General features: G+C 37.8%; 1 protein-coding gene, 1 long non-coding RNA gene and 1 pseudogene across 2 annotated transcripts; 1 reads left to right on the forward strand and 2 right to left on the reverse strand.

Moving 5' to 3' along the window:
* The first annotated feature begins 53 nt into the window (after window positions 1-53).
* LOC142636460 (uncharacterized) lies at window positions 54-6,773 on the forward strand. The gene is made up of 3 exons (XR_012844325.1): window positions 54-249; window positions 708-765; window positions 6,440-6,773. It is a non-coding gene; the product is annotated as an uncharacterized LOC142636460 (long non-coding RNA).
* On the reverse strand, window positions 6,220-9,669 carry LOC142636455 (G-type lectin S-receptor-like serine/threonine-protein kinase RKS1; annotated as a pseudogene).
* A 12,186-nt stretch (window positions 9,670-21,855) lies between these two features.
* On the reverse strand, window positions 21,856-22,266 carry LOC142635762 (uncharacterized). The gene has a single exon (XM_075809859.1). The coding sequence runs from the start codon at window positions 22,264-22,266 to the stop codon at window positions 21,856-21,858; it is 411 nt and encodes a 136-aa protein (XP_075665974.1).
* Window positions 22,267-24,762: the final 2,496 nt, after the last annotated feature.

The following is a 24,762-nucleotide window of genomic DNA, read 5'->3' on the forward strand; positions in this document are numbered from 1 at the left end:
CTATTCATCTATTCCCCCACCGCACAATCTCTTAAAATATTTCTCGCTCTCTCTTAACCGGTCACCTAAGGCCTTCTCTCCCACGTTGCTTTCTTTTATTCACAAAATACACACACATATACCCCTCCATCTCTCTCTCACCCTTACCAACCAGCACTCCATTGGATCACTACCACCATCTTTTTAACGATGAGATTCACCGAGGAACTTCATAAGAATCTCTAGGCTCCTTCATCTCAAACTAATAAGGTAAAAACTCTAAATAATTTGGTGGATTTTCATATTGTTGATCTAAGCTTTTGAAGTGATATTCACATGATTAAGCCTTAAGAGTTTTGATTTGGTGAACATATTCTGATGGAGGGCTTAGTGTTTTTATTTATTTAAATGAATGGTGGCCATTTGAGGTTTTCTATAGCTAAGATTTGGCGGTTTTGAATTTTGATGCCTTATTGTCTTGGTAAATGTTTGTGATGCTAGTTTTGTGGGAGATCTTTCAAGTGAGGAAATTATGAGATTAAGGAGATTTTTGGGTAAAGTTGTGATTGGCAAGAGGGTGACCTCAAAGGAGGTAATAAAATATGCCTAACATTCTAAGTTTGGGCTTGCCTAAGTGAACTGTTTCTAGGGGAGATTAAAGTTACTTAACTAGACTTAGTTTAAGATTTTCAAACTTGTCTTGATAAACTTGTATACCTTTTCTTTAGGTTCTAACTAATTCTTGTTGAAGCACTTGGAAGCTAGGCTTTTATGCGGTCTTGCAAGGTAAGTAGCTAAATAAAACGTGTAATATATGTATGTATATATATAATGTGGGAATAATGCGAAGTTTTTATTAATTCTAGGAGATTGGCTTTGATGTGATCATTTATAATGGATATTACAAATAATCAGATAATTTAAAGAATTGGAAAGCATCATTTGACAAGTGGGTGGGAAGTCATTTGGGAAATTTGTATGGTAAGGGTAAATTTGATAATTCATTTGGTCAAACATTTTTATAATCTACTCTCCCTTCAAATCTCTCTAATTTGGGGGAATTAAAAATGAGGGGTTAGAAGTAGTTCAAACCCCTCCAAATCCCTCCCTTCATTTCTTAAAAATCATCTCAACAAGGTAATTAAATTACTCTATCACCCTCTACTCTACTCCCCCTCTTTCCCCCAACATCCAAACATAGCATAAGTCTTTATGACATGGTGGATTGTATTATGGCACCTAAGTCTGTGTGACACGGTAGCCAGTAACTGGTACTTGCAGTCTTTGTGACACGGCTAGCACATTAACATTGCTACTTATTGAGCTTTGTCCCACTACTGTTTAATTATGGATTTTTACAAAGTAGGCAACAACCTTTTGAGTTAGATGTCATGGCTTATAGTAGATAGGCAACTACTTTTTGGAGGCTAGACTTTTGATATTATAGACCTTAGGAGTATGAGACTCCTAACCTTAGGAGTATGAGACTCCTAACCTAGTGATGGAGCTGCACACACTAGGGATATTTTGCACAATTGTTTTGTAATTGACTTTGGTGATGATTTTTATCCCATCTTAGAAACAAGATGTTTATATGTAGTTAATTCAGACCTCCATTCTTTTGTGGCCAATGGTCCTTGTAATTATTGCATGAGAATTTGACTTATTTTGGAAGTATCTTTAATGAAATTATTTTGAAAGTTCTTGATGTTGGTACTTGGTATGAATTGTTTGGATTGAATTGTCAAAAAAGAAAAATTTATAGGTACCTTTGGAATGTATTTCTCATGCTTTGGATCCTTTTAGGTTTGGGGTGTGACAAAATATCACAATACTTATCTTAAATATATTTTTCTTAAGTTTTAGAGCAACATAATAGGTTGGCAAATGAAGGATCTAGAAAATAGGTTGAGATTGGCATATCGGATTGGAGCGCTGTGAGATTAACAGTATATTGTAATTATCTCATGATCAAAACACATGGACTTACACAAGTCTTTTTATTGACCCTTTAATAGTGTAACATTATATTCACCTCATTTATTGTACCATATTTCCCATCCATTGCAAAATATGCTATATGAAGAAAGCAGATATGGAAAACTTAAATGAATGATTGATTTTTGGGTCTAAAGTGAGTAGAAAGACCAATGCTGGTTAAACTTATTATTGAGGCATTATTAAAGAATGGTCAAAAATATGAATTAAGGAATGGTGTGATTAGGACCCATGGTGACTTTGACAGCAACAGCAATCTCCTCCACACCCTTTAGCATAAGACAGAGCCCAGGCTAAAAGCCCAAATTTTATATCTTTGGCTGCATACTTTCTTCTCCAGCTCAATCTATTACCAATCTAAATCACACACACACACACAAATAAAACACAAGACATAGAGAGGGGCATCATTACAAACATTAACTAACATAGATAATCCTACAACCATTGATTGATTCACTCACCTGCAGTTGGGTGCTGTTCTTAGTGACCCATCTTGCTTTCTCAACAATACCACAATGCAAGCTCAAACAGTACACTCTCAAGTCTCAACAATCTCTCTCTCTCTCTCTCTCTCTCTCTCTCTCTCTCTCCAAGCTCGCATTTTTCTTCAACAATGGAGTTGGGTTTGGTCACAAAGAACACAAGCTGGTGGGTGTTTACGCTCCCAGCTTATCTTGGCTCCAAAAAAAAAAAAAAACCTTTGTTTTGTTAGCAATTTTTATGGCCTCTTTGCCAGTGTTTTGTGTCATGGGCTTCTCGGTTGCCACACAAGACAACATTAATTTATGAGTCATACCGGTATTACAAGTTTTACTATATTGAAATTACAAAAATAATGTCTCACTAATCATAAAGAGATATTTCAAATGTTTATGAGTAAAAAATTAATTTGTCCTACAAATCCCTATAGAAGCAATCTAGATGTAGCTAACTAGAATCCTTATAGAAGCAAATTAGATGTAGCTTAAGTAGAATCTTTGCCTTTAGCGAGCTTCAAATTTGGTTATTGTCACGTCATTTACAGAATGAAGCTCCCTCCAGTGATTGATTCAAAATCATTGGTAGCACTTTTGAAAATGAAAGCAGGTTGTTTTGGAGAAGGAAGAGTTGTTTCACTACTCAGCATGAGAAGAACTGCCAACATTGTTGGTCAGTCCATTGCATCTTCTTGCACACATAAGAGCCCAATTTGAATGCATCTCAAGGCTTCGAGGGAAACAAATGACTCATTTATTGATGAATCAACTATATCCAAGGCTCTATCTTCCTTCCAAAGTTCCCAAACCTGTGTGAGTCATAGCATAATCCATATATGGGTTGTATTATAAATGCAAATAGTAAAGATTAATGTTTTATGTTACTGACATGCCCTATTAATGTTAGGGAAGGGTGGTTCTGATAAGAATCTATGTTTTTCTTGCCACTTATGATTTCTAATAATATGACACCAAAACTAAAGACATCAGATTTGGTTAAAAATTACCCAAATATTACTTATTGGGCTTTAGCTCATTCCACTCTCCAATAGCTTTACAAATAAATTAGCCATACGTCGAGCATGGAGCTTATTTTGTTGGTGGTGATTAGAGTACTATGCTAAGTGGGAGATTTGTGCTATAAATTGTTGGTGACTCAACTTACTAAATTATTCGAGGCCATATCTAATTCTATTGGAGGTTGGGCTCTTGAGGTTTGTTAGCCTTGGGTGTGATAGGCCTAGATTTTTTGTTGAGGTTTCTGTTGAGGTTACGTATCTTAGAGAGGATCATGACTTTGTGTTTAATTATTTGGAACTTTGGATTTTCATGTATATTTGGAGACACATGATTTATAGTTTGTATTGTTTGTAAGTGTGTTATAGAGCTTTGACGTATATTGTGGAGAGATTAGTATATTTATTTATTTTATCAAATGAAAAGAAAAAAAAATCCCCCACAATATATCTCTTGAAGGCTCGGTTTTTCATGCTTTGGACCCTTTTGGGTTTAGGGTGTGACAAATTGTGTGGTAGTACATCGTTTTATGCCCAACCGAAGCAACTTTTTTCTTTTTTTAATATTTTTGAGAGAGTTTGAACCTATGACTTCTGCTCCAAATGATAACTCTTTATAATCATACTATTACACCAATTGGTATTTGGTGTAGGGGAAGATTGAATCCAAATCTCTTGTTCAACCATTTTAGACTTTACTAGTTAAACTAATTGGAACCCGCAACATAAATGTACATAAAAAATAATATTAAATAAATTTTTAAAAAAAAGCTAAAATGCTAATTGATCTCAAATTTGGTATTTCAGTTATTTAACTTTACTTTCGTTTAATGATTTTCAAATTTATTCAATTTAAGTCTTTTATCCAATTTTGTTAAAAAAATGTCATTAAAAAATATTGTTTTCAAATAAAAAAAATAGAATTATTTATTAATTTTATAGATTTTCTTAAGTGATAATTATTTTTCCATTAGTTAATTGTATATTTAATGACATTTTTTTAACGGAATTGGACAAAATATCTAAATTGAATAAATTTTAAATTTAGAAAACTCAATTAAATAAAAGTAAAGTTAGATGACTAAAAACTTAAAAGATTTGATAATAATAATAATAATAATAATAATAATAATAATAATAATAATAATAATAATAGTAATAATAATAATCAAACAATGGGTTTTCTTATTAGGCCTCATGTGCCGTCATTAAAATAGAGTGGCCTCATAGTACTACTGGTACAAATGATGATGTTTTAACAAAGCCTTTTTAAGTGTAAAGCACCAAACGGTGTCATCTTATGTAGCCATTATAGTGAGCAGGTTAAAAAAGTTGTTATGAGTCGGTTCAATTTGCTAGAGTTGATCTCAAGTTAGTTAAGATTTCATAGTCTCTGTTCAATTTTCTTCTTCGCTAAGTTTCTTCTCTGTCGTAATCTTTTGCAGCACCAAATCTCAGCACAAATTTTCATCATTAGGTAGCTATTGAATAGCTTGTACAGATAATCAAAACTGAACTTTCAAGTGGGACACTAAAATCCTTCATATTATACTAAGGGAATCCAATTTTGTGAATCAATAAATAATTTGGTAAAATTAAAAATTCTGTTTGGTCAAGTGTGAGAGGCACAATACCCTTTGAAGAGTATGTGCATTAAGCCATTAAAAAGACATTGCCAAACACTTAAGGGCATTGTACAAACCCATGATTCTATGTTTATCTCTTCGTTTTCTTTGATAGTTTTTGTGCTAGAATAATACAATTTATGAATTCCTTCTTTGTCATTTCTCATGACCCCACCCCAGTTTCAGACCTTTTGGACTCTTGCTTATGAAACCCTTCTCTCACGATCTGCATCTGTGATCACAATTAGACCCTCTAAATGACTCCCAAGGACCACCATAAAAATTTGTTCTCTGCTGCAATGTATTGAGATAATAGTCTCTGTGACTTTAGCTCTTGATCACCAAAATTCCAACTCCATTGTTGAATAAAGACTTTTGAATCATAGGTTGATCAAAATGAAGCTTAGGCCTTCTCTCTCTCTCTCTCTAAACCTCTTGTTGAAGTCATGCTATAATAAGTCTTTTATATGTTGTCATGTAGGGAGTGAAAAACAAGGCAGCAATTGACTTAATGAACATAATTAGATTTTGGTTTCACAATTTTCAATGCATCGAGCCACTATCAAATTCAACATCCCTCAAAAATCATCTTTCAACTGATTAAATGGATGTCTAAATTACGAATTGCTCATAAACAACAGTCTTCTTTTGAGCTGCATCTTAGGCCTATGAAACTTGGACTTGACATATATTACAAAATCAAAATATCCAAGGGTTTCAGGTAATTAGATTAGATAAGCTATTAATAAGTGAGAATAAACAGCAAACACAGTCTTGTCATATGATTATGACGACGATATTTACCGAAAAAATTGAAAGAACATTGTTCCTACAGTACTATCCACCACAGATTGCATGTTTGCCTTTTGGCTTTCCTAAAAGTTCTTATGCTTGGAGCACAGGAAATTGTTTGTAGGTTACATCATTCTCTAATATATTTCAATTATTACTTATTAGCATATGAGGTTTGCTTTGCAGTTTTATATATATATATATATATATATATATATATATATATATATATATATTCAGAGGTTAGGGGAAATCCACTGAAGTAAGCTATATTCTCTAACTCTTATATTTTACTTTTGGATACTTTACTTTAGGATCACCTGGTACAAAAGGAAAGAAAGGAGGAAAAAGAATAAGAATTATATTTGTTCTTATAAACGGAGTAAAATGTTAATTGTTCCCATAAATCCTTATAGAAGCAATTTAGATGCAGCAATCTTTACCTTTTAGCGAGCTTCAAACATAGTTATTGTCACGTCATTTATAGAATAAAACCCCTTTTCAGTGATTGATCCCAAATCATTTTTTGGTCTTCTGAAAACGAAAGCAGGTTGTTTCGGAGAAGGAATAGTTGTTTCACAACTTAGCATGAGAAGAATAGCCAACATGGTTGGTCGTTCTGTTGCATCTTCTTGCACACATAAGAGCCCAATTTGAATGCATCTCAAAACTTCATGAGAAACAAATGACTCAGTAATCGATGAATCAACTATATCTAAGGCTCTATCTTCTCTCCATAGTTCCCAAACCTGTATGGTTTATAGCATTATCAAAAAGGGGTGGTATTATAAATGCAAATGGAAAAGACAATTGTTTTTTTATTACTTACATGCCCTATCAGAGTTAAGGAAGGGTGTGTTTGATAAGAACTGTTATTCTTCTTGCCACTAATGATCTCCAACAATATGACACCAAAACTAAAAACGTCTGATTTTGTTGAAAATTTCCCAAATACTGCATACTCCGGTGACATATAACCACTGCTTGTGAATAGTATTAACAAAAGAGTTAATCTTTGCATAGGCCTTCATTTTTTATGTGTGGAAAGTGTGCAAGGCTTTGTATGCACATAAGTACTTACTATGTTCCGATAACTCTAGTTGTCTTGTCTTGAATTTGGTCCCCCTTGAATATACGAGCTATTCCGAAATCTGAAATTTTTGGATTCATCTCACCATCTAGGAGAACATTGCTAGTTTTAAGATCCCTATGTATAATTCTTAATCTTGAGTCTTGATGAAGATACAAAATCCCACGAGTGATCCCAATAATGATTTCAAAGCGTTTCCCCCAATTAAGTAATGAACTTCTTGTATGGTCTACAATAAAATTCAACTCCAAAATACTCAAAATGTGATTAAATAGTGTAAAAATATTTGGTTTTATGTAGTCCAAAAATATTCTCTGAATATATATATTAGAAGAAAATAAAATAGATGAATGCAATAGATTAATAGAAAGAAGACGTACCAAAAATGAAGAAATCCAAGCTTTTGTTGGGCATGTACTCATAAATCAACATCTTTTCTTCCCCCTGAATGCAACAACCAAAAAGCTTGACAAGATTCCTATGTTGAAGTTTTGCAATTAACGTAACTTCATTTTTGAATTCCTCTATTCCTTGTCCTGAAATGTTGGATAGCCTTTTCACAGCTACTTGTTGTCCATTAGATAATTGACCCTGAATCCATGATCCAAAATTAAGCTTAGTTGTAACAATTAGTTCAAAGCAATTGAGTTCAATGCCACAATCTGATTCTTCAATAACTTATGTCCTAGATTATGTAAATCATTTTCTTGCATTCACACGCACACAATAATGGAAATTGAAAAAGAATGGAAAGTATACAAGATATCAACATTCAACGATGCCATTATGAATTGTAACTTTACCTTAAAAACAGAACCAAAGCCACCTTCTCCTAGTTTGTTGATTGGAGAGAATTTGTCAGTGGCAGCAACTATGCAGCTTAGATCAAAGATCAATAAATCTGGTTGTCTACTATTCTCCTCTAGCTCATTTCCCTCCAAATAGTCCATGGCACCGGTAAAATATAATGATTGATTGTGCAATTTTCTCTTGACTGTCCTAAAACATATTGATAGATTGATAGACATTGCTGACTATAATTTTGCAATTGAGCATTTATATAGCTCAAGTGGTCTACCAAAATGACTCTTGATATATATATATATATATTTTCCTCTGTGTTTGTGCGAACAATACAATGGAAGTGATTTTGTTACCTTTTGTTTTCCTCTTCTTCTTCTTCTTCATTAGGCATATATAGCCTATCAAGTATACCAGAAACAATGTCACCATAAGAGAAATTATTGTAATAGTCCGCTGCCTCTTGTGGCCAAGAAAACCATTGGACTTCCTTGTGTAAGTAGCTGGAGGACAAAAAAAAAATAAAAATCAGTCCACGATTTGTAAGGTAAAATAGGCAGAAATGAAAATTTACGAAAAATACAAGCAAGTGGAGAAGGCCACCTAACTCAGTTGCATCTACACGTACATTTAGCTCCCACCTTTCATATGAACTCTCTGAAATGTCATTCAATTCCCCATACCATGCCAAGCAACTGGTCCCCTTCCCATCAATATTTATGCTGACAAAAGCTGTGCAAGAGCAATTTCTCAGGCATGCCTGCTCGCACTCTGAGCTACTCGTACTCTTGTCCATCCAAACTGCATTAAATGAATCAGGACCCTTCAAAAGCTCCACCTTCACAAACCCTTCTCCATTCCCACACATTGACAACCCCAACTGCTTCCTCACACACCCCTCAGAACCATCTCTGTGATACCAATTCTTCGGAGACTTGGGTTCATACCCTGGCAAACAAGTACACTCAAACCTATTAAAACTGGTAGACTCGGGACCACATTTACCGTAGGCACCACAGTGTCTATAGTTGTCACACCGGTATTTAGGTGCCGACCAGAATTCCTTCCATTGAAGGTCACCATCATTCCACATAAGTTTCTGGAGTAATCCAGAGTTGCCAACCACTAGTCTAGAAATGATGGAGGGGTCATCAATAGAGTAGGCGTATGATACCTCATCTTCGTTGTTAATAGAATCGTAATTAAAACCCGATGAGACAGTTGCTGATGATGATGATGTTGCCCACGGCCATGGAGCTGACCGCCAATATAAAGTCGAACCCTTATACAAGATGACTTGTGGAGAGCCTGTAGGATTCATCTTAAAGGAGTAGTCCCCAGTACCGGGGTCATCTTGCGATTTCCATGATGTCTAGAACCTGTCTAGCCCAGTTATCCGATTCAACCCAAACCTCATGCCTGGAAGCAAGGTGTCTGTAGGATGATCAAAGCTTTGCCATATCAACTTATTGTTATTGCCTTGGACCAATACCAGATTTCCTGAATCTAGAAGCTGTGCAACAGAGGAGGTTGTCCCCTGGAGAGACACATTTGTAGACCAAAGAAGACGGTTAGAACTGTCATGGAGGACAAGGTTTCCATAGGGGTTGATGGAGAGAACACCGGAGGAATCAATAATAGGATCATTCCTGTTTGCCACCCACACAATAGTTTGTTTTGCCACTTTGACAAACCAAATACCAAGATACCGGTAGCTAGAATTGCCGGGACTGAAGAAGCCTATGGCGAAATTATTTTTGTTGGAAATTAAAGACTGGCCATCCTTGATGGATTGGTCTGGTGTTAAGGTGTCAACGGAAGTGCAAAATGGGAAGAAAAGCATGATCAGAAACAATGGCATGACCATGGTTTCAGCATCCATGTTTGTGTGCAGTGGTCTTCCACTTAAAATAACTTTTCTTTTCTTTTTTTGGAGGGGGTGGTGGGTGGGCACGAAGTCTTCCTACAAGAAAGCAGAGAGAAAATTCTGAAGTCTTCTATTTCTGATACCTATCGCTGACTAGTTGTTTCTTTTAGGACTACACGCCTCAACTTTTACCTCTCTTTTTTCAAACAAAGAAGCAGCCTATCAAAAAGGATTTTGCTTCAAACTCAAAAAGGAGCAGCCAAGCATCACAAGTGACGCAGAATTGCGTCTAGGGACCGGAGGCATCCAAGCTTCAATTTTATAAAACACATGGATTTTGTAATTTCCCTTATTGACCAGTCAAACTCAACAGTGTAACATAATTGACTACATGAGTTAAACTCATAATCACACATTCAGTACCTAACATCCTGACTTTCATGTGAAATCGTTACTTTTCAAATAACAGCGAATCCTACCTTCTTCTTCTTCTGGGTTTCGGACCCTTCTTGTTTTTTTTTTTTCTTCTACTTCTCTTCTTCTTCTTCCGGTGGGTTTTCGGTCCTGACAATCTGCCTTTCCTTCTTTACTTGTGTGCTGTACAGGTTAATGCTATGTCCTCTGTTTTAAAATTTTTTGTTTGTTCGGTTTGGAAATTTGATTTTTTTTTTCTTTGTTTTTTTTTTGTGAGCCCCACGTGAATAACAATAAAAATAGAATGTTCCATTCTTTTAAGTTTTAGGCGAAAATAGATTTTTGTTCTCTACATTTTTGGTCAATTCTCGTTTTACTCTCTAAATTGATTTTGCTCTTAATTAATTTAGTTTCTAAAATCAGAAAATCGATTCTATTTTGGTCCCTGCCGTCAACCCAATAACAAAAAATGCATATGTGGCAAATAGAGTGTTTTGTTGGCATGTTATATGCTAACATGACTAATAAAAAAATATTATATTTAACATTTTTTAAATTCCACATCAGCATTTAATTTAATAAAAAAAAGCCAGCTCAGAGTATTTAAACTAAATTAAAAACAAACCTTAAATCTAATTTTATTATCATTATTATTACTTTTTTTTTCTTACTTTCATTATTTTTTTCATAAGAACATAAAAACTTGTTCTTCATGTTCTTCCCAAACCCTAGAATAAGAGCAAACCCAAAATCAAACTTCACATTCTCACAATCAATATACCCAGAAAAATTCACGTTCTCACAATCAAACCCACCACCGCCAAGTCAAACCCAACCAAACAAACCAAGAACAATAGCAAACCCAGAACAAGAGCAACCAAGCAAACTTCACGTTCTCACAATCAAACCCACGACCACCATCGATTAAGAGCAAGTCGATCCCAACCAAACAAACTCATCTTGTTAGGTTCTAAAGATTTATATTACATGTTTAGAATCATGGTGGTATTGTGTTGGCAAATCGAGAGAAAAATATGTTTAATCTAAGTGTTTAAAGTGTGCTTAAATAAGTGTGTTTCAAGATTTCAAAGTTTAGCTGATTGCAGAAAAGAGAAGTCAAGATCTGCCTTTCTTGACCGATTGTGAAATAGACCTAACCGATCGAAAATCGTAGATATGGTTTTCTACAGAAGGTTATTTTAGTCCAATCAGTACAAAAATGTTTAGGGTTTCACTTAAACTTCTCCACATATAAAAAGAAAACCTTAGCTACATTTTGGAGACTTTTGGAAGACTTGTGTGTTACTCTTTGTGAGATTTAAGAGGTTCTATACCTTCTAACTACACAAGATTCTACTGGAGCTTAAATTACAATCAAGGATTGGTAGAACTAGTTGCTACATCAAGATCAACAAGAAAAGGTGATATGAAACTTTTGAGTGGAGTCTTAAAGTCACAAGCAAGGGTGTGCTTGTGTTGCTGTTAATCCAAGAAGAGAAGGAGTTTGTGGATTTGGAGCTTGCACGTGGTCATGTCAGTAAGTTACTACATGAGATAGCATTAGATTTAGGGTTTAATCTTTTGTAAAAACTTCAATTCTCTTATAGTGGATTTGGTTTACCTTAAGGATAGGTAGGTCAAATTATCCTTAGATTTTTACCTTGAAACAGGTTAGTCTCTTTGGTTTACTTGGATAATCATATCGTGGTGTTATTTACTTTTCCGCATCTTTGCATGATATAATATATTTGTGTTTAACCTAAATCTGAATAATTAAACTAAGTAATCACTTTGTTAATAAATTAAGTTAAACAATCTGGTTTAAGGGGTCTAAACGAAATTTCACATCTCTTAGCAACCAAACACATCAACAAGTTACAACAAACACAAAGAAAAAAAAAAAACACATCTACTTCAATTTCATGCCCAACACCAACCCAAATCCAACTGAGATATCTCTCCCTCTCTCAAAAGCATTAGCTTCGTGAAGAAATTTCTAGGGTTTGCTTCCCACACTTTACCTTCTCAGCAAGTTCTAACGTTTTTGGGTTTGGAGTAGATCTGAGTTTGTGGGTTTGGAGTAGATCCAACGGCACCATTTCTGCCTCCTCAAATCTAATGACGCCGTTAAATCCCATTGTCTCTGCCTACTCGGCCACTATTTCAAACGACGCAGTCCTGACAAATGACTACCTCCTCGTCATCGTCATCCTCATCAATCGAAGAGAGTGTTTGGCCTTGTCGTCGTCCTCCTTATCAATTGAAGAAATTCACCTCCTCGGCTTGTGATCTTGAGAGGCAGAGCTTGGGGTCTTTGGCCATGGGTTTCTGGGTTTGGAGTTTGGTGTCTTTGGCCATGGGTGTCTGGGTTAGGAGTAGATCAAAGAGAAATTAGAGAGACAGAGAGTGAGAGAACAATGGACAAAGAGAGGGACTAAATTGAAGCTTTGATGTTGGTGGCTAAGAAAATTTGATGTTGGGTTGGGTAACTTGGGTTCGTGGGGTTGGGATTGGGGTTTGGTGTAAAGGGTTGTGATAAAAAAATTTTAAAACTGAGAATTGAGAAATTATGAGAATTGAGAAATTAAATTTTCAGTTTATATCAAATTTTTATTTTCAACTTAAATTAAAATTAAGAAATTAAAGGTTTGTTTTTTATTTAGATTTAAGTTTTGTTTTTTAATTTATTTTCTTTTCCAGTTTAAATTTTCTGACATGGTTTAAAAAAAAAAAAATTAAAATGCTGACTTGGCATATAAAAATGTCAAATAAATTTTTTTAATAATATTTTAATCGCCACATCATTGCCACGTCAGCAAGTAGGGTGTTTCATTTGTCATGTAGGAGATTTCTATTAGTGGGTTGAGAGCAAAGACCAAAATAAAGTTGATTTTCCTTTTTTAAGGACTAGATTAGGAATGAAATTCATTTTAGGGACCAAAATGAGAATCGACTCAAAATGTAGAGACCAAAAGTGTATTTTCGCCTAAGTTTTAACCCTTTTCCATTGTTTCACCTACTAACATTAGTGTAATGTCACAATTTGCACCCAAACCCAACAGTGAGAAGGGAATAGGCCCAAAGAGCCCAACATAATGAAATTTGTAGAGAGTGGACTTGAAATCTAGGTTCTAGTGATGTTGGATAACAAAAATAATTGTCTCAATCCCCACATTGCATACAAGGAACCGTTTATATAACAAAATTTCTCCTCGTACATAAGCCGATGATGACTTGTATTATCTCTTTCCAAGATAAATTACAATTATAGATGGTCAGGTGTATAGTTTTTTCTCCCTCTCCCTTCTCCTTTATGTCTTCCTCTTCCTTTTATATCTCTCACCCTCTTCTCTCCATCGTCCACGTATGGATCAAATCACTAATTTAGATATTTGTCTCATTCCCCTCTCCTGAAGTCTGTGGAGGCAACTATAAGACTGAACCCTGATGCTCAGACTGAACCCTGATGCTTAAACATCACTTCCCTATTAATGCGGCAAGAGAAGAAGTTGCAGGGCATTCAATGCGGTGGCGGTGGTAACAACTTTATCTTTAGATATTCCACCGCCCTTCTTCTTATCTTCTACATCTTCCTTGTTTACCCTTGCCTATAGGATCTTCTAGAATATTTCCTGTGGACATTAACCAACTCTTCTCCTACCTCGGCTATGTAAAGCCGAGGACAAACTGTTCCTTGGACCACCCTCTTAGATATGCTTGACCAGATATCACTTCTTTACCTATTAGTATTGTTTCGTGGGTTGACATTTACACATCCTCGGACCATTCAGTGTCCTTAGATTGAGCCTTTAGCCCAACAAAATACTCTTGGGCCAACCCAACACATATTCCAGGGCCCATTGACCCTACAATAGCCCCTCGAGATTTTCATTTTTGCTACCTCGGGAGGAAAGAGGATCTCGACATCTGTCCCCGTTGATCCTTACTCACTACACCTCTTCCATGACAATGATGATGTCCCTTGAACTGCCCACTGCATATTCCTAACATTTCGGTATGTGAAGCATCCCTTAATTAAATTCTGACGGCTTCTTGTCCTCCACGTTCGATCACACGATGCACATCTAATGGTTGAGGATTACATAGGAACATAGGCTAAAACTTTCCTGCTTCACAATTCTTGTTGATATAAATATCAACAATTTAAACATCCTCCTCACTTCAACAATCCATTCAACGAACCTGCAAAATTTTTCGGTCTACACACTCCCTCATAGTTCCCAAGATTTAGTCCGAGGTGGTCGTTTTGTCTTTAAAGTAATTCTTCCCAAACTTTCTTGTTCATTACCTTTTTACATATTCTTCTCCTTTCTATATTTCTTTCACCTCGGCTCACCTTCCTTTTATCTATTCTCCAACATTTTTAACCTTCTCCTAAAAAATGGGTAGATTTGCCTCCTTAGTAGATTCTGATGAAAAAATAGAACAATTTAAGGCGAAGTATAGGATTCCACTGAGAGTGTCCCTTACATATTGTAAAGAAGGGAAATGACTCTTGAAAAGGCAATAGGGAGAGATAGTAATCTCGATGATCGCTTTCATAGAGGAAGCAAAGAAAATTCCAATGGGGACAGTTATAAGAGACTACCTTAGGGCCTTTAGGTTATCTCCTACCTAGTGCGCCCCGAATATGTTTAGGATTTTGGGTTCCATAGATGCGCTAAACGAAAAGATGGGTCTAGGACTTACCCATCATGAAGTGAATTGGATTTACAATCTCCACCACCTAAAGGGGTAGGGTTATTACTTAAAATCTAGGTACCCCGAGGTCAGGTTAATCTAATGTCTCCCTGAATCTAACAAGGGAATGAAAAAGACTTCCTGATCATATCGGAGGATTGGTACGATGGCGTCCCCTGTCCGACCAAGGAAGGGGAACCAGGTGAGGCCCTAGTTTTAGATGAACTATTCATAATCACCTTATCTCTTTCTTTCCTAATTTGAGTTTATATAAGAACACTGAATTGATTTAATTTTGTTTTTCTTAACAATTTTGGAGACCCACACGCAGCTACTCGCCACCCCAGTCTTGTTAACTTTGAAAAATTGGATGAAATATTGAAGGTCAAGGTGTTCGTGCACATAGATAACCAACTCTAAGCAGCGCATTTGATCCTCGGTTACGACCCCATCTCCAAAGCTTTCCAGGCGCCGAAGTGCGTGATTAGAGCGGCGGACCCTCACCTACACTGGATAAGTGTTGCTGTCGAGGGCTTTCTTTTACCTGAGGGCACCCTCATTCCTCAAGGCACCCTTGTCACACAACCTATACAACTCATACTAGACTGTATTCCCCTCATCCCTCTTCCAACTCAACACACATCTGGTTAAGCAACCTTTTCTCAACCTAGTATATAGGAAGAATAAAAGATTGTTGAAGTATCAGATTCTGAGGACAAGTTTGAAGTCTTCAATCAACCCCCTTCCCCTGAGGAATTGATTTGTTGTCCTCGACACCCCCTCTTCAAGTCATCCACAAGAAGACACCCATAACCCTAACACGATGGGAATCTAGTGCAAGCCTAAATAGAGCCTCAAAGATATAATGGAAGCCCAAGTAGGGAACCAAGAGCTCCAGAAGGTAGCTCAAACCAAACCTCCCCAGATAAAGGATAAAGGCCCAGAGAAATCTTCTCAGCTCAAACTCCTTCCTCCTCCACCTACCCAACCCCAACGCATTGACCAAGCTGATCACAAGAGAAAGAGGGATTAACATAAGGGGAAGGATGTGATTGAGGGAGGGAAAGACATCCTTCCCAAGGATGTGGAGCCTAAAAAGGGAGGAAAACAGGCTCGTACAATGCAGACGAGGTTCAAAAGACGGACTAAGACTTATGCACCTATATCTACCCCGATTTGGGCTCCCCCACTGTCCATGCGGTTACCGCCGATGCATCCATCAGGGGTTCAGATGCAGGAACGGCTGCCTGTGTGGTAGATGCACTTGAACAAGCTCTTTTACTGCCCGAGGACATGCACGAGCTAAGGCAAATGAGGGACGAAAATTTCTTTATGACATTTAAAAAGGAGCTTGCTATGGTAAGATCCTATGTACCTATTACATTTCATTTCTCTTTTGTACTTAGGTTTTTTTTATTTTTTGAATATATTTCTGTGTTCCACCTTGTCATTGTCCTCAAGCTGTCCAATCTGCTCACAGAGCTGAAGAGATTGTTATTAGCACCTACAAAGCCTTTAAAGATGAGGAAACAAGGTGCAACTAAAAACAGAAGACCCTTGAGCTAAAGGACAAGAAATTATAAGAGGTCACTACTCAATTAATCAAGGCAAAAAGTGAATGGAAGAGTGCTGATGCAGCCTTAAAGACAACTGAGAAACAGGCCGAAGCTCAACGTCAGCAACTTTTCCAGGCCGACGAGGAAAACGCAGCGGCAAAGAAACAAATAAAGGCTTTAAAGAAAATTCTAAAGGATTCTAAGAAAGCTAAGGAAGAGGCCAACAAAGCTAAGGAAGAAGATGTAAGAGCCAAAGAAGAGGCTGAGAAGGCACTGGACAAAGCTGAGCAAGATGGATACGAGGTCGGTGTGGCTAAGACAACGAAAGACCTTAAATCATAGTTCTTAAAGGTATGTAGGCATTACTGCCTCCAAGTGTGGAATGAGGCACTTCCCCAAGCTGGGGTTGATGCCTATTCTGCCCATTGGAGGACAAAAAATGTCTTCTACCCCCCAGCCATCTGAGCTTCTGCTTCATCTAGCACCAAGGATGACATTGTTGCTTAAGGAAAAGATACCAAACAAGGTAACTCAGTTGAAGCCCTTGCCTTTATTGAACGTGAGCCTGAGGACGCTAAGCAATCTGAGGCCTCCAAGAAAATTACTAAACAAGCAGACGGGGTGACCCATGATGATACCCAACCTCCCAATGCTCCCAAGGAACCCACCAAGGAAAAGGGATCTACCGAGTCGATGGAGCTTGTCTTGGCTACTGTCCCTATCACCATCGTGGAAGATCTAAAGGGCAAAGGGATTGCCTTTGATTCCTCTACTCCAATCCAGCCTCCAAAGGATCCCAAGGGCCCTTTGAAGATAAAACTGAAGCCATGATTGAGCCTCGTCTTTTCTTCACTCTAGTTTAGTTGTCTTTTTATTTGATGTAGCTTGATGCTCTGTAAACAAATTGTCTTTCCAAAAGACTTTAAATTAATGAAGATATCGAGTTATTTTCTTTACGTGTTTGACGTTTCCTTACTTTTTTATTTTATTTTATAAGGCGAGACATGAACCAGACAATAAACATGTTTAACATATTTGCAAATACTTTAAGTGATGCTCATGAACCCCCATTTATTCATCGTTTTGGGATTCTTTAAGATATGCAACCAGAACGGCAAAAAATATAGTGCCAAAATCCACACTAGATACAAATTGACCCAAGAATAGATCGACCGAGGATCAAATATAATCAATATTTTACAAGATATGTGGCCTGAGGAGCCAGATATGACCAAGTTTGAAGTTGATATGTAGAAATATGAACTGAAGTATTAATTTCCTCAAAGTAGATGATCTGAGGACTAGACACGACTAAGGTTCTATTAAACACTTAATAAAATATCAATTGAAACAAGGTATGTGGTCCGAAGAGCCAGGCATTACCATGTTTGAAATTGATATTTAGAAAAATGAACTGAAGTGCTAATTTTTTCAAAGTAGATGATTCAAGGACTAGATAATATTAAGGTTCTGTTCACTACTTAATAAAATATTAATTTATACAAGTCATGTGGTCCGAGGAGCAAGGCATGACCAAGTTTCAGTTTGATATTTAGAAAAATGAACTGAAGTGCTAATTTCCCCAAAGTAGATGATCCGAGGACCAAACATAACTAAGGTTCTGTTCAACACTTAATAAAATATCAATTTATATAAGGTATGTGGTCTGAGAAGCTAAGCATGACCAAGTTTCAGTTTGATATTTAGAAAATGAACTGAAGTGCTAATTTTCCCAATGTAAATGATTCGAGGACCAGACATAACCAATGTTCTGTTCAACATTTAATAGAATATCAATTTATACAAGACATGTGGTCTGAGGAGCCAAACATGACCAAGTTTCAGTTTGATATTTAGAAAAATGAACTGAAGTGCTAATTTCCCCAAAGTAGATGATCCGAGGACCAGACATAACCAAGGTTCTGTTTAACATTTAATAAAATATCAATTTATACAAAGCATGTGGTCTGAGGAATTAGGCATGACCAAGTTTCAGTTTGATATTTAGAAAAATGAAATGAAGTGCTAATTTTCCCAAAGTAGATGATCCGAGGACCAGACATAACTAAGGTTTTGTTCACCACTTAATAAAATATCAATTTATATAAGGCATGTGGTCTGAGGAGCCAGATATGACCAAGTTTCAGTTTGATATTTAGAAAAATGATAGCTAATGCAATACAATGTCAACGGAAATAAAATGACAAAAAAGCCTTTCATTAATAGTAATACCTTCGTAGGTTGTTTACATTCTAAGGACGTGGTACAATCTTTTTATCTAAATCTTCAAGATAATATGCCCCTATATCAGCTACCGAGGTGACACGATAAGGTCCTTCCTAGTTAGGTCCCAACTTTCCCCATGTTGGATTTTTGACAGTACCTAAAACTTTCCTCAGTCCCAAGTCTCTAGGTGCTAGTGGCCTTAGTTTCACATGGGAATCATATCCCTGCTTGAGTTTGTGCTGATAATAAGCTAGTTGTACCATGACACTTTCTTGTTGTTCCTCAACTAGGTCTAAACTTTTTTCCCAATAAATTGTTATTACTGCTTGGGATGAAGGAGCTTGTCCTCAATGTCGAAAACTCAGTTCCTAGAGGAATCACAGTCTCGACTCCATAGGTCATAGAGAAGAGTGTCTCCCTAGTGGATCTTCGAGGTGTAGTTCAATACGTCCACAAGACATGTGGCAATTCTTCCACCCACCTCCCCATAGCATCATCTAATCTCTTCTTAAGCCCATTAACTATAACGTTATTGACAACCTCGGCTTGCCCATTCCCCTGTGGGTAAGCTGGAGTGGAATATCTATTTGTGATGCCTAAATCACAACAATATCTCCTAAAGGCCTTACTGTCAAACTGTAGGCCGTTATATGAAATAAGAGTATGAGGAATTCCAAACCTAGTAATAATATTTTTCTAGACAAATTTCTTCGTATCCACATCCCTAATGCTTCACAAGGGCTCAGTTTCAACCCATTTAGTGAAATAGTCTATTCTAACAAGTAACCACCTCCTATTCTCTACTGCTTTTGGGAAAGACCCTACAATGTCCAACCCCCATTGAGCAAAAGGCCAAGGACTAGACAGAGGATTAAGGACACCCCCTGGTTGATGGATGTTGGGAGCAAATCTCTGACATTGGTCACACTTCTTTGCATAATCATGTGCCTCTCTCTGCATATTTGGCCAGCAATACCCTTGTGTAAGAGCTCTATGAGATAAAAACCTTTCTCTTGTGTGACTTCCACAGATCCCTTCATGTAACTCTTCTAAAAGTAACTCTGTTACTTCAAGGTGTATACACAACAAATATGGTCATGAAAAAGAGCGCTTGTACAACTTCTAGTCCTCGGACAGCCAGAACTGAGGTGCATTTCTTCGTATTTTATTTGCTTCAGACTTCTCCTCGGGAAAGATGTCATTTTTAAAGAATGACACTATTGGATCCATCCAAATAGGTCCTACCCAATTTGATGAATTCGAATGGTGTCACTAATCATTCCAGCAGGCTTACACAGATCTTCAATAAGGATGACCCGAGGTAGGCTTTGTGCTGAGGATGCCGCAAGGGTGGCTAGGGAATCAACATGAGTATTCATACTCTTGGAGATATGCAAAAAACTAAAAGATTTAAATTTTGATTGTAAATACCTGGCCTAGGTTAAATACTCTTGCATTCTCGGATCTCTAGCCTCTAACTTTCCTTCCACCTGGCCCACCACTAATTGTGAATCTGAGAATATCTGCACTGTTTTTCCACCCATTTTCTAAACCATATCCATTCTTACCAATAAAGTTTCATATTCTGCCTCATTATTGGTGGCCGAGAATCCCAGTCTTAAGGATTTTTCAAAAGTAATTCCTTCTAGGGACACCAAAACTAACCCCACACCAGATCCACTATGATTCACTGCTCTGTCAACATACACTTTCCATATCACGGGTTCTTTGCACGAAATCATGCCAACTAATTTTTCATTTATGTCTGACCCCTTAGCTTTCTCTTCTAATGAGGGCTTAGCAAACTCTGCCACTAAATCTGTAAGGATTTGGCATTTCATAAAGGTACGAGGCATATACTTGATATCAAAAGCCCCAAAAATGGTACCCCATTTGGCAATTCTTCTTGTGTAGTCAACACTCTGAAGTATAAACTTAAGAGGAAGTTGAGTCAAAACAACAACTGTATGAGATTGAAAGTAATGGGGAAGCTTATGTGTAGCATGCACCGCTGCTAGGATTGCTTTTTTCAATGGTAAATAATGCACCTCGGCCTCATTTAGAGATTTAATTATGTAATAAACTAGCCTCTGTACACCATTCTCAACCTGTATCAGAACCAAGCTAACAGCATGGTTTGCCACAGCAATATATGCGAACAGAACTTCATCAATTTTTGGCTGAGACATAATAGGTGGTAGTGAAAGATATTCTTGAAGTTGTTGAAAAGCTAAAGTACACTCCTCGATCCATTTAAATCCCTTTCACTTATTCAACAATTGAAAGAAAGGTCTACACTTATCTGTGTACCGAGAAATAAACCGGTTGAGAGCAACAGTCATCTCTGTCAACCTCTAAACTTCTTTAGGATTCCGAGATGATTGTAAGTTACTAATTGCCTTAACTTGCGTAGAATTAACTTTAATTCCCTGATGAGTTACCATATAACTTAGAAATTTACCAGATCCCACGCCAAAAGAACACTTAGAAGCATTAAGGCGAAACTTGTACTTCATTAGCGTCTGAAAAGTATCATTTAGGTCTTCCACATGCATGGAAACCGTTTTACTTTTTACCACCATGTCATACACATACACTTCAATAGTCTTTCCCAGTTGTGGCTCAAAGATTCTGGTCATCATCCTTTGATAGGTAGCTCCTGCGTTCTTCAAACCAAAAAGCATCACCTTATAGTGATAATTGCCTATAAGAGTAATGAAGACTGTCTTCTCTTGATCATCCAAAGCCAAAGGTATTTGGTGATAACCTTGAAAAGCATCCAAAAAACTCACTCGAGGATGCCCAATAGTGACATCCACCAGCTGATCTATACGAGGCATTGGAAAAGAATCCTTAGGACAAGCCTTGTTCAAATCTGTGAAGTCTATGCATACTCTCCACTTCCCATTCTTCTTCTTCTTCACTACTTCTATATTAGGCAACCATTCAGGATAAAACACCTCTTTGATAGCACCAGCCCTTTTGAGCTTGAATACCTCTTCCTTGACGGCCTCGAAATGCTCCTTAAACGAGCCCCGAGGTGGTTGCCTCCTCGGCACCACAGCCGGATTGACATTCAAATGGTGACAAATGAAACTTGGATCAACCCTAAAGGCCTCATAAGCATTCCATGCAAATACATCCATATTTCTTCTCAAAAACATAACCAGCTCCGCTTTCTCTTGAGGTGGCAACTGAACTCCCAACTGTAAGAATTTTTCTAGGTCATCATCAATAATAACCTTTTCTAGCTCCTCACACGTAGGTTCTTCCACTGTTGCCGCCCTGGGTGTGGCCAGAGACATTGATTGCTAGGAGCCCCCCTTAGTCGAAGCTAAGGACTCCGGCCTAGGCTGATTCAGAATTGCAACCGCTATGCACTGTCTAGCCATAGACTGACTCCTAATTAGTTCCTCAATCTGATCTCTAGATGGAAACTTTACCTTGACATGTAGAGTTGAGGAAACATCACCTAGAGCATGCAGCCAAGGTTTTGCTACAATGGCTGTGTAGGGAGAATAGACATCTACCACAATGAAATCCACTTCTACCACTTCTGGACTTGATTGCATAGGCAACCTAATTTGCCCCTTTGGTATGACAGCCTTCCCCTCAAAGCTTATCAATGACGAATCATAAGCCGTAAGATCCTCAAGCTTTAATTTTAGCTCCTTGAATAAGTCAGGATACATGATGTCTGTGCCACTACCTTGATCAACCATCACTCTCTTCACGTCATAGCCCCTATCCTCAACGTAACCACCAAAGCATCATCATGTGGTTGGATAGTCCCGATCTTGTCTTCTTCTGAGAAACCAAAAATTGGTAGGATATTCCCTTTAATCCTCTTCGGCTCAAACCTAGAATCCTTGGCCAGGGTCCCGGCTACAGATATCACCCTAGAAGGACGAGAACTAGTCCTTCCAAGAGCAGCAAAAATAACATTAATCGTACCTAGAGGAGGCCTTGATGAAGTGTTGCCTTGGTTCACCGCGCCTGAATGGTTTCCCTGCCCATTAGGTTGATACAAGAATTTTTTAACCTTCCCTCTTTAACCAACTACTCTAAATGATTCCACAGAGTCTGACAATCCTTAGTGGTGCGACCCCTTTTCCAATGATATTGGCAAAGAAAGTTCTGGTTGCGCCTCATGGGGTCTCCTGCCATCTTGTTGGGCCATTTGAAATATGGTTCATTCTGTATTTTTTCTAACAGCTTATGCATTGGTTCCCGAAATATAGTATTAACCACTTGAGGAGTGGTAAGACCAGTTTGTTCGGCAAAATCTCTTCTAGGTCTGTTGTTGTATCTGTCCTACCTGAAATCCCTCCTCTCTTGAGGGATAACCTTTGCCTTTGCCTTTGCCTTTCCCTTACCTTGCTGTTGATCTTTCTCAACCCTTTTATATTCATCAATGCAATCCATGAGCTGACGTACACTCCTCACAGGCTTTTTGGTCAAAGATTTCCTTAAGTCGTGCTTGGCAGGCAGGCCGACCTTGAAGGTCCTCATCGCTACATCATCAAAGTCTCCATCGATCTTACTAAACATTTCCAATACCAGTCAGAGTACGTTTTCAAGGTTTCCCCTTCTCGCATGGCCATGGATAATAACGAATCTAGAGGCCGAGGAACTTCGCTACATGTAATAATGCGAGATCCAAACGCCCGGGTAAGCTCCATGAAGGAATCAATGGAGCCTGCCCCCAAGCCATTAAACCACCTCATTGCCACCGGTTTTAGGCTGGATGGGAAAACTTTGCACACTAAAGTCTCATTCTTAGAATGCACCGCCATACTCTGATTGAAATGACTTACATGCTCCACAGGATTTGTTTGGCCATTAGAAATGGTGAATGTTGGTTGTGTGAAGCGCCAAGGGAGCTTCCCCTCTTCCACCCTGCGCGTGAACGGTGATTTGGAGATTTTATGTAATGCCTTACTCATAGCATCATTTCTCAAGCCCTAGGGAAAAGAATTTTTACCCCTATGTTCATGCAAATTTTCCTCCTTATAGGAGAAAGACTCATTCGGGGGAGTTTTTGACCTGGTCCTGTAATTGTCATCCCTAAAGCCTATAGAAGAAGGATCTGAAAAGGCAGGAGTTCGCCTTCGCCTCTCGCGGCGCAACTTTTTCTTCAAGTGGTCAATCTCCTTCTGCATGGCCTTGGCATTTTCCTCGTGAGGAATTCTATTTCCACTTCGTGAATGACTCCTACTAGTGTGCGTTGTATGCACACTACCCTCTTAGTCACTTTCCTGCTCAAGATGCAAGGAGTGATCCTCACGTAGGGACCCCACAAATTCCGCATAGTGTGGACCTGAGCCTACCATAATGCTAAACCTCCTAAAAAACAAGATTTCCCATAGATGGCGCCAATTGTAAGGTCAAAATTTCACCCAAACCCAACAGTGAGAAGGGAATAAGCCCAAAGAGCCCAACACAATGAAATTCGTAGAGAGTGGGCTTGAAATCTAGGTTCTAGTGATGGTGGATAGCAAAAATAATGGGCTCGATCCCCACGTTGCATACAAGGAATTGTTTATCTAACAAAATTTCCCCTCGGACATAAGCTGAGGATGACTTGTATTATCTTTTTCCAAGATAGATTACAATTATGGATGGTCAGGTGTATAGTGTTTTCTCCTTCTCCCCTCTCCTTTATGTCTTCCTCTTCCTTTTATATCTCTCACCCTCTTCTCCCCACCGTCCACATATGGATTAGATCACTGATTTAGATACTTGACCCATCCCCCTCTCTTGAAGTCTGTGGAGACAACTATAAGGCTGAACCCTGATACTCAGGCATCACTTCCTCATTAATGTGGCTAGAGAAGCAGTTGTAGGGCATTTAATGTTGTGGCAGTGGTAACAACTTTATCTTTAGATATTCCACCGCCCTTCTTCTTATCTTCTACATCTTCCATGTTTACCCTTACCTATAGAGTCTTTTAGAATATTGCCTATGGACGTTAACCAGCCCTTCTCCTACATCGGCTTTACATAGCCGATGACATACTCTTCCTCGGACTACCCTCTTAGATATGCTTGACCAGATATCACTTTTTTACCTATTAGTATTGCTTCGTGGATTGACATTTACACATCCTTGAATCATTCAGTGTCCTGAGATTGGGCCTTTAGCCCAACAAAATACTCTTGGGCCAACTCAACACATATTCTGGAGCCCATTAACCCTACAATTAGTATCTAGGCTT

Source organism: Castanea sativa, chromosome 5, assembly GCF_040712315.1.
Source record: "Castanea sativa cultivar Marrone di Chiusa Pesio chromosome 5, ASM4071231v1".
Classification (NCBI taxonomy): domain Eukaryota; kingdom Viridiplantae; phylum Streptophyta; class Magnoliopsida; order Fagales; family Fagaceae; genus Castanea; species Castanea sativa.

Coding starts and splice junctions, on each gene's coding strand:
- LOC142635762 (XM_075809859.1), bottom strand. CDS start 22,266: ATGGTTGATCAAGGTAGTGGCACAGACATCATGTATCCTGACTTATTC.